The sequence below is a fragment of the Microtus ochrogaster genome (genome assembly GCF_000317375.1).
Source record: "Microtus ochrogaster isolate Prairie Vole_2 chromosome 6 unlocalized genomic scaffold, MicOch1.0 chr6_random_2, whole genome shotgun sequence".
Classification (NCBI taxonomy): Eukaryota; Metazoa; Chordata; class Mammalia; order Rodentia; family Cricetidae; genus Microtus; species Microtus ochrogaster.
In genome coordinates this window covers 9,368,373-9,379,250 of record NW_004949095.1, presented here as the reverse complement: position 1 = coordinate 9,379,250, position 10,878 = coordinate 9,368,373, and the positions used below count along the sequence as shown (strand labels likewise).

Genomic DNA, 10,878 nt, shown 5'->3' with positions numbered 1-10,878 from the left:
CCCTCCCTCCCTCCTTCCCTCCCTCTCTCTCTCACATACCCAACACCAACAGAAAGAAGCAGACACCAGAATATACCAATACCGTATTGAAATCCTTGTAGGCATCCTTTATTTATTGGCAGATCCCATGTTGATCATAGAGCCCTCAAACCTGTCAGCCTCTGTTTGAAAATAACCTGATTGTTAGAGCGATTAGTAAGTGAGATTAGTGGAGTCAGGGGTGACAGAGTAGGGCAGAATATGCACAAATCTTCCTCTTACAGCTCGGGCATGTAACACAGAGGTAATAGAGTGCTTGCCTAGTGTGGACAAGGTCCTGCATCTCATCTTTAGCACATATACACAAAAACAAACAAAAATTGTCTGATCCAGTACCATTAGTGCCTTCCTTTGAGGAACACTGCTAGTTCCTAGGTGCTTTTCTTCAGTTAAATTCCAAACATCAAGTTTCCCAAAAAAAAAAAAAAAAAAAAAGTTATTATTCCATAAGGCCCATCTAAACAAGTGATCATGCCATTTATACTGCATATACCAAGCTGAAAATCTCCACATGTGTATTTTATTATGTGTTATTTCTTTTTCTCTGTTAATAAGTTGTTTTTAAGTTAATATAGCAAATGCATTTTTGTTACTTAAGAAATCTGTTATTGGTGCTAGAGAGATGGCTCTGGAGAGAGTTCTAGTTGCTCTTCCAGAGGACCCGGATTGGATTGCTAGCTCCAACATAGAGTTCCATAAGATCTAATGACCCTTCAGGACTCTGAGGGAACCAGGCACATATATGATGCACAGAAGAACCTGCAGGCAAAACAGCTATACATATAATACAAAAAGGAATTCTGCTGTTTAAGATCTGTGATGTTGGGAAGCACTTGAACTCCTAAAAATGCAAAGATTGATTGCATTTGTTCATAGGGAAGCCTAACTAAATCACCATTAGAAGAGAAATACATATTTTAAATCTTTGAATTGTGAGATGTTGGTATGTGTGCAACCACTCTAATGAGGAAATCAGGGGACTGAATTATAGAGTCAATTCTTTATGTGTCCTCTGGGAACTGAACTTACCAGACTTACAAAAGTACTTTTACCCACTGGGCCATCTTGCTAGCCTGAGAAACATATTTAATTCAAAATAATGTAAGTAAAATTTGGGCCAGCTAATGACTCAGAAATCTGGGCTGTGAGAATGACTTGGTGAGTAAAGGTGTTTGCCACCAAGCCTGACAACTTGAGCTTGATCCCTGGGACCCACACATGATGGAAGGAGAGAACCAGCTCCCACATTTTATCCTCTGACAACATATATATTGTGGCACACATGTGCATGCACACACACACAATAAATCAGCAGTAATATAATTTATCAGAGCCATAGTACATATGAAATCCAAGGATTACTAAGTATTCAAAATAGATAATAAAGCAAAATAAAGCAATAATTGATATTGGATTAGTAAGATCAAGACTATTACAACAAGTTTATTTGAAATTAATGTAGAACAATTAAGACAATCAAACTATTTGACTTCACCTAAAAATGAGAAATATCCTTTTTTTTTGTACCCCAGTATGTATACCCACATCCATGCATGTGTATATGGAGAGTACAGGTTGACCTCAGATGCCTCATCTGTTGCTCTCCACTTTTTTTTGAGATAGTGTCTCTCACTAAACCTGGAGCTCACTGATTGGCTAGACTGACTGTCTTGGCAGGTCCCTCGGACCCTCCTATCTCCACCTCCCAGTTCTGGGATGCTGGCTTATTTTCTTAAGTAAGTGTTGGTCATACAGGCTTAAGTGCCATGCTTATGCAACAAGCACTTTATCCACTGAATCTTTTGCCCAGCCCAAATACATTCTTTAAATGACAATAAGAGAGAGATTTAGGGAATGAAGAAAGTTGAGTGGGCATATTAAACATTCCTAATCTGAAATGCTCCAAAATCTGAAGCATTTTGAGTACTGTCTACCAGAAGTAGAAAATCCCATACCTATTTTCATACAGCAGGTCTTATTTAAAATGCAAGCATGGGGTTTATGCAGAGGGAGTTTCATTTGTAAGAAGACTCACTGTGAAAACACTAAGACCTGAATTAGGATCTTTTCATTTTGTTGTTTTGGTTTTTTTTTTTTTTCAGGAAAGGGTTTGATATGGCATTCCCTTCTGTATACTATGACTATGTTTTATTATCATTGGTTATTAAAGATGCTGTTTCGACCAATGGCTTAGTAGAGTAAAGCCAGGCAGGAAATCTGAAGAAAGATATGTAGAGGGAGTAGACAGAGTCAAGGAGATGCCGTGGAGCTGCAGAAGGAGAAAGATGCCAGCCAGAACCTTACCTGTAGGCCACATCTTCATGGCAATACACAGATTAATAGAAATGGGTTAATTTAAGATTTAAGAGTTAGCTAAAAATATGCATAAGCTATTGGTCAGACAGTGTTGTAATTAATATAGTTTCTGTGTTATTATTTGGGTCTGGGTGACCAGTAAATGAAAAAGCAGTCTCTGCCTACAAGGATTTCTCTGTGGAACAATCATGGCTGTCCTGAAACTCTCTGTGTGGTGTGGGAGGTCTTTCTGTCTATGTGTTGCTTGTATTGGTTAGTGAATAAAGAAACTGCTTTGGCCTATAGTAAGGCAGAACTTAGCTAGGCAGGGAAAACTAAACTGAAAGCTGGAAGAAAGAACGCAGAGTGAGGAGAAGCCATGTAGCCCCACCTGAGACAGATGCCGGAATGTTACTGGATAAACCAGTCTCGTAGCAATACATAGATTAACGGAGATGGGTTAATTTAAGATATGAGTTAGCCAGAAATACGCTTAAGCTATTGGCCAAACAGTATTGCAAATAATATGGTTCCTGTGTGATTATTTCGGGACTGAGTAGATGGGAACAAAACAAGCAGTCTCCTAAAACAACTGTGTAGACCAGGCTAGCTTTGAACTAATAGAGATCTGCCTGCCTCTGCCTCCCAAATGCTGTGATTACAGGTGTGTGCTATCAATGCCCCCTGGGTTAGGATTTTAGCACCCTCTTAAAAACTGGTCATGGTTGTGCACCACCACTAATCCTAACACCATGGGGAATGGGAGAGGAGGATGCTCCGGTCTTCTGTTCACCAGCCTAACTCCAGGTTCAGTAAAAGACCCTGTCTCAAAGGAATAAGGCTGAAAGTGAAAGAACAAGACACCTGATAACCTCCACTGGCCTTCATGTACGCACAAGTGTGCACACTTTCATGCAAGCACACATGCTCACAAAACACTACACATGCCATAAAATGTTTAAATCACATTCTAGTTATTATATCAGGTCTATATGGAGCATAAATGAGTTTAGTTGTTACATTTGGGTCCCATCTCCAATGTAAAGGGACTTCATTACATATTTGCAAATATTCCAGATTACAAAATCCAAAGCATTTCTCAGCCTATGCATTTCCTTTAAGAACACTTAAACTGCTTTTTGTTGTTGCTGTTTTTCTCTTTCTCTCCAGTATCTCTGACTAGGTGAGGGTAATTGGTATGAAGAAAAAGCAAGACAACTGGATAATGACTGCTTCTCCTTTCCTGTTATTAGAGGTCACCGTTCCACCACCCCCTCTGCCTTCACTTATTAGACTCTTTTCTTCATTATTTCCTGATAACAGTGGAATATGACTTATTCTCATTAGTAAGTGGCAGATGAAAGCATTATGCCAGCAGTAGAGTTTAAGTTTCATCAGTGATTTTGAATTGATACCTACTAGGTTTTATCACTTGAGAAATAAATGAAAAGGCCCATTTGATGTAGTGTGGTGTCCTTCAAAATACTGGTCATCATTATCAGTTTAGAGGGCTGAAAGGTCATCTAAAAGTGCAATGCAATGAATCCATAATGAAAATACCTGTGAATAGTGTTTAGTTCCTTAGCAACGCCTGGATGCAACTTCAGAAATACCACAGCCAGTGAGATTAGTGATATGAGAGAGTAATTCCAAAGGGACCACATGAGTTTGGACTTCAAATGGAGCCCCATGGCCTTTACTTATCACTTACTGTATCTAGTTTTGTGTCCTGGTTTTTGTAACATAAGACATAACCATTTATAATTTATTTTATAATGGTATTCTTACAGTCATATGAAGAGGAGGGGGTGGTTTTCTCTTTTCAATTTTTAAGTTAGCATGGACAGTAATAGATTAAATTCTGGCATTTTCATATATATAAATATGTATATGTCATTCTTGCTTTTAGCAAATGTATAAAGACTTTTGACTGACTTCTGTTTGCAACCATTTAGCAGCACAACTAATAGTGATTACTATTTGTAATATATTGTTTTAATTCCATCTTAGTACCATAGTAAATCCCTGTAAGTTAAGTGGTTGTAAGGACATGCGTAGTACTGTATAGATTTGTAGGTTGGAAGAAGACATGGATCTCACGAACAAAAATGGAAGTGTCGTCAGGACCATGATCGTTTGTGGAGGTCCATTTTCTTGTTTTTTCTAGCATGAAAAGGCTGCTCATATTTCTTTACTGAGGGAATTCTGTTTCCCAAAGTCAGCACAGCACCAGCAGCAGTGACAACAGTGGATTGGCCCTTTGGCAATAGTCACATCTCAGTGAAGTCAGAAAAATCCTTCTCTCTTAATGATTCATGTAATTTCACAGGATTTACCCAATAGTCTAAAATATTTCTATCTCGGATTCCTAGGCTTAGTCACATTTGAAAATCCATTTGCGCTGTACTGTAAAACAGCATACTCACTGGTTCTGGGGATTCGTCTGAAGGCAGTTTTGAGTGACTATTTTTTTACTTCAAGTTCTGCTTTCAAGTTAATTGTTTTCTTATAATAATAAGTCTGTGTATTTTTAAAGTTGAGTAAGAGAAAAAGCAGTAAATAAAATGTGTATGAATATCACACACACACACACACACCACACACACACACACACACAAAAGTGGCAGTAGTGGCAGTTGTATTGGGAAGAATCTCAGCTACAAGAGGGCCCACTCTCTGCAGGTAGGAATCCAGAAGCCAGAGGGAGTTCCAGGCTGCAGTAGCTCCAGTTGTTCAGCTTCTTTTTCCTAAAGAAAAGGTTGACAAGTAGGCAGTCCCTAATTCTGTGTAAGTGGATGTTTATTTCATGAGTTTCCATGTTGGGGCCAAGTACTGTGTCATTTGTCTCTAACATGACTGATTCAGAACATCGGTTCTGTCTGAAGATGCTGTCGTTCCAGAATGTGGCTGTCATTTCTAAGTCAGCCGGTGAATGGCTGTTTGCATGGTTGCTGCTGCAATCCCCCCAGAGTTGGAATCCAGTTTTATTTTCCTATTTGTTTGTTTGTTTGGTTGGTTGGTTGTTGGTCAAAATTAACAATGGCTTAGAAAACTAAATTCCAAATCTTTTGCTAGACAAAGCACCCTACAAAGGAGCTGCAGCTCTGCCTTTTTAAAGGGACATTTTGAAATATTGCGTGCTTGTTGTCAGTTGTTCTCCATTTCCTGAATTTAGCCAGATAGGAAGTTCTGGAAAGGTCGAGGGTGCTCAGCTGGTGAAATCACCCACACACTGCATCCATTCAGCACATAAAAGGAGTGCTAGATAATTCTTAACACATTCTTCAAGTGCATACCATCATTAAATTGATTTTTCTTAAGGAATAAGCATCTATACTTGATAATAAATTTTTTCAATTTTAATAATTTTAGTTGACCTTTTGTTCATTTAATGAAAACTACCTACTGAACAGGTTTTCTTTAATTCCATTCTTCAGTAAGAAAAATTGAAAAATTTCATATTTCCTAAAATAACATATAATTTGTATTTGTGCCTGAACTTTAGAAAAGGCTCCATTTTCCTGATTACCTCATACATACCAAGAGTCTAATATCCACCCCACTGTCTCTTTCCCCCATCTTTTCCCCTTTTGCATTGCTACAATTACAGGTGGATGCTTGGTTTCACCCAACAGCACAAGATAAATAAGCTTGGAAGGTTTCCTAGCAACACATTGCTCTGGGAACCTGTTCTGTTTCCCTGAAGAAGATAAAGCCAAGCACCATAGAATCTCAGCCAGATGGGAAAAATTCACTTACTGATGGTGTTTAGTGCGTTTAAAATAAGAATAATTATTTTATGTATATATTTTAAAAGTGTTAAATAAACCTTTTATTTTTTTTTCCAAATTGAAATAAACCTCTTCACATAAACAGTAAGTTGAGTTTTACTGCTTACAGCCTGGAGACACTCTCCTGTTTTCCCTTTGCTCAGGGCAGCCTCAGCACCAGGGACCGAGGCTTGATCTTGAGAGTCATTTTCAGTTTCTGAATGAATGATTAACACATAGAAAATTGAAAGAAAAGGAGAATACCATCAAAACAAGGAAAAGATGTTTTGCTAGTTCAGATATTGTATCTTTCTCCTGTTTAGCTAAGGATCTGTGAAGTCACTCAGTTGGCAGGTGGCATTTTCCTTTCTGTTCAATCTAGTTGGTCACAGTGTGCTTGGGAAAGTCTCTGGACTTGGAGTAATCAAGAATTAGTGTTTCTGGTGACAAGATTTAATCAACAGTGACTTGCAGTTCAGTCACACTCTGGAGAATGTCCTCACTTCTTAATTGGCGGAAAGATATTTCCCCATTAACCAGGTGAAAATTCACATAATGTGGTTATTGAGTGGATTACTCTGTGTACCAGATTTGGACCCTGTTTTGTAAAAATTCCCAATCATGGTCAGCAGCAGATCACTGCAGTTCATCACAGTGCTTTTGATGGTGAGTCCCAGGGTAATCAGAACAAAAGAACAATCCTGGTCTCTATATTGAACAAACTCTCTGGCCAGATTGCAGGGAATTGACGTTATCCTCACCCTAGAAAAGTCTGAAGTACCTTCATGCAAGTAATTCTGTATTCTTTGGCTCTTCTATTTTCTAAACATCATATAGTGAACTCAACAGGAAGCATCTTTGGAGGCTTAGGATGAATCATATCTTTTAATAAGTGTGTCGTGTGTTAAGAATATAGACACATTTTCCTTGCCTTCACTGATTTCTCGAGAAGGCATACATAACATGTTTATAGACTCTAAAACTACCTAAAATAAAACTTCCTTCATTTCAAGTTCTTTCTTTGGGATCTAGAATTAAGAGAATTTCGATGTTTGAAAGAAGTATATAGGACTTTGATGTATGATGCAGGCACCACTAGAAAAAAAAGTTATATAGTTTTTTTATACAACAATGAAAATGGACTTGATCAGCCACATAGAACAGAATAGATTCTAGTGCATTAATTTTTACTGCATATTTGTTATTAAAAACTTCTACAAATCAGGAAGTATTTTAGATATATTATGTTTCATTATTTAAATCTCCTAGCAACCTTTACTTTACCAAGTAGAAATTATTTGCAATTTTTAAGTGAAGAAGCTGTTCTGGGCAACTAAGTGTCTAGTTGTTGAAATATTACAATTTCTAAATAGTTGTCATTCAAATACTGGCTTCTTTACTAATAGATAGTTCTGTGGTCTATATACTGTATTTATTTCTTAGAATTCTAATACTGAATCATCAAAACCTTTAGAGAAAAATGAACAACTATCTTTTTTATTTTGTTTTGTAACAGGCTCTCACTCTGTAGCCTGCCTAGCCTGGAACTTGTTGTGTAGACCAAGCCATCCTCAGAGTTCCACCTACCTCTGCCTCCTGAGTGTGCTGCCATGCCCATGTTAACAGCTGTCTTTTGAAGATGAAATAATCTTAGCAAGAAATAGATGATTTGTTTAATTTTACTGTTTTATTCAGCATAATCATCTCACATCTTCAGGTTTCATTGTCAAACTTTACCACCTTTTTGTTTATGATATTTTACACATTTTTTTTTGCTTTTATAAAGAAAAACTTTTCACTTTTCAATATGATAAAATAAATTACACCTAACAGTAGCTAAAATTAATAATATTAAATATATTCACAAAATAGGTTGTGACATCAACAGTATAGTAAAACAGAGGCAACCCAGTTATTTTTGGCAACATTGGAACAGAACCATACACGTTTGTTTGTCTACTACCCATGGAACCATTGGTCCCCGAAAAGTTGAATGGTTATAACATCAGTGATATGGCTTACAAAGCCTGCAAGGTATTCTATCTTCACCTTCACAGGAAAAGTCTACTAGACTCTATTCTAGAACCTGGTTTTTACTCCATTTCTAAGTTGGAAATACTGTTTTAGAATACCAGACACACAAGACGTTTTAAAAGTTGTTTGTTTGTTGTTTTTTTTTTTTTACAATATAAGGTTTTTATCTAACATATTGTTTTCCAAACACTGCAGGTACCAACCAAAAAGCTGAAGAAATATGAAAAAGAGTATCAGGCAATGCGGGAGAATCAGCTACAACAGGAAGACCCAATGGATAGATACAAGGTATGGAGACACTTTGGAGGCACTTGGCACTTCCCAGGGCAAAAAGACCTTATTTTCCCTAATTCAGCAGCTGTGGTGAGTTCAGTTCCCTCTGCTCCACCCTGAACTCTTCAGACAGTGGCATGCAGACTATTCCCATGTCTTCATTTTCCACTGACTTTTGAGTATTCCACCATAATATTTTTTTTCTCTCAGTTTGTATATTTTTAGGTAACTCCAGCTATTACATGTATACTGTGAATCTTCATGAGAAGCTGAAAGGGAAAAAGAAAGTGGCCTTCTTCTTTCAAAAATGAGAAAAATAAAACAGAAAATGCCAAAAAGTACTGTCTTAGCTGTGCATGATCACTTCCACAGAGACTCTTAGATGTGACCATTCCAAGACTGACGGAAGGATATTGCAAACTTGTCCTTGTCTGTAGCAGATGTTAAAAATAAAAAACTCAGAAGGAAAAATAAAAACCACAAAGATGTATTAATCACAGCAATGTATTTGTTGCAATGTTTCATTTCCACAAACAAATCATAGGTGGCAATGACATTTGCATGCAGTTTTAGAATCAAAATTATTTCATTTGTATCTTCATTGGTTTGGGTATTTTAAAAAATTGTTTTATCACAAAGATAGATCTTTTCAGTGATAATTAGCAGCATTGGTCACAGCATGCAATGTTGAGAAACAGTGATTTGCAATTTAATATTTACCTTCTGAAATGTTACTGTCTTCCTTTAGCTGGTTTAATTTTTGAGACTCAAACAGATAGGTCTGAGTCCCTCCTTGCTACGTTAATATCCAACTGATACCTAAATGCCCTTCCAAGGAAAGCATTATGGTGCCTTTCTTAATGGAACCATCCACACTGGGTTGACTTTTACTTCCATAACCAGAGTTGCCTCTGTGGTTGGAAAGGTATATGTTGGCAGCAGTCACACTATGTATCTTGATTTTATTGTTGAATAGAACAACAAGAAACGCTCACAGAGGAGCATGGCTCTGGGGGTTTCATAGTCAAACAGACTGCGATTAAAACCCTGGCTCTCTGGAAAAGGCAATAGGATTCAAAACTATAGATGAGGACTTTGGTTCCTGTGTTACTGGTCAGCATTTTGAGTCAGTCATTGAACCTCTCCTTGTGTCTGTAAAATACTTGGGCAAATATAATTTTGTGGTGAATTACTTTGAGATTGAAGGCTGCTGTGTGTTAGGTACTCAGAACATAATTGGTGTTTAATAAATGGTTATTGGTTTTTAAACTCCATTACCACAGGCATGACTAGAATAATATAACTTTGCTTGGACCTGCCTCTTGAGTCATTCACTGACCATCTTCATATTTTGTATAACTATTACTACCCTATAGTCTTATCGTCAGTCAGTATATTATTTTCATTCCTCTAGAACTGGCTTGAGAAATGAAAATAATTCCACATATGGTTATGATAGATAACTATTACCAGATTATGTGCTTATAGAGAAGGTTTGATGACTATCCACTATTTTCTTCTCAGTAAATTTCAGTTTTAGTGCCAGACCTATGATACAAAAAGGCATAAATGGACTCATGATGAACTGTTAAAGATCACATCATTCTAATTTTTAGAATACTACCACCATTATGAATAAAGTACTTTCAGATAAAAGAGAAGAAAATGATAGCCCAAACTTTCATAATTACACAGGCAAAAACTGAGCACAGTTGCATGCACCTATGTAGCTCTCTGTGATGGGATAGGGGATCATTTAGGTCCAGGAGATTGAAATTAGCAGCGTAATGAGATCCCATCTAAAAACACAAAACCACAGCAGATGCCTCACAGAGCCCAAAGAGACTGTAAAACAACTGAACTGTAACTATCTTACATCCTTTTTGTGTCAAAGCTGGCATGTATAAATATATCAATTATAAACTGTAAGATTACTTGTACAGTTTTTATTGATATCAAATCAAACTTTTAAAAATAGGTATTTTAGGTTCAAATATTGTGGGGTTTGATTTTTGTTTGTTTGATTGGTTTTATTTTGACAGAGTCTTGTTCTGTATTCCAAGCTGATCTTCATTTGGGCCTGTGCCACCACTCCCATCCCACTGTAGCAATTAATTGTACATGTCAGACACCCTCTATCACTATTTCTTTTTTATGATTATAATGGCTTTTTAGTATGTTATGTAATAAATGTTTCTATGCCTTTTTTAAAAAATGTATAGATATCAATCCCAATGATCTACTTGACAAAATTATAATCAAGTTATAATTACATTTCAAACTAGTAATTGCCAGTGTAGCTCTAGCTATCAACAGATTTGATCCTTCAGGTACAGAAAAATCTGGTTTAAGACGTAAATTAAGATTAACTGGAGAATTTACTAGACCTGGATGGAGGTGGGGGTTCCTTGGACTTCTCACAGGACAGGGAACCCTGATTGCTTTTCGGGCTGAGGGGGGGGGACTT

The 10,878-nt window shown here is 37.0% G+C and overlaps 1 protein-coding gene across 3 annotated transcripts in view; it reads left to right on the top strand.

Moving 5' to 3' along the window:
- The window catches only part of Rabgap1l (RAB GTPase activating protein 1 like), a 657,680-nt gene that overhangs the window by 615,225 nt on the left and 31,577 nt on the right, over window positions 1–10,878 (top strand). For all 3 annotated transcript variants that reach the window (XM_005363940.3, XM_013352517.2, XM_005363941.2), the window contains one exon: window positions 8,334–8,426. In XM_005363940.3, coding sequence (XP_005363997.1) covers window positions 8,334–8,426 — 93 coding nt within the window. The remainder of the gene's footprint in view (window positions 1–8,333; window positions 8,427–10,878) is intronic.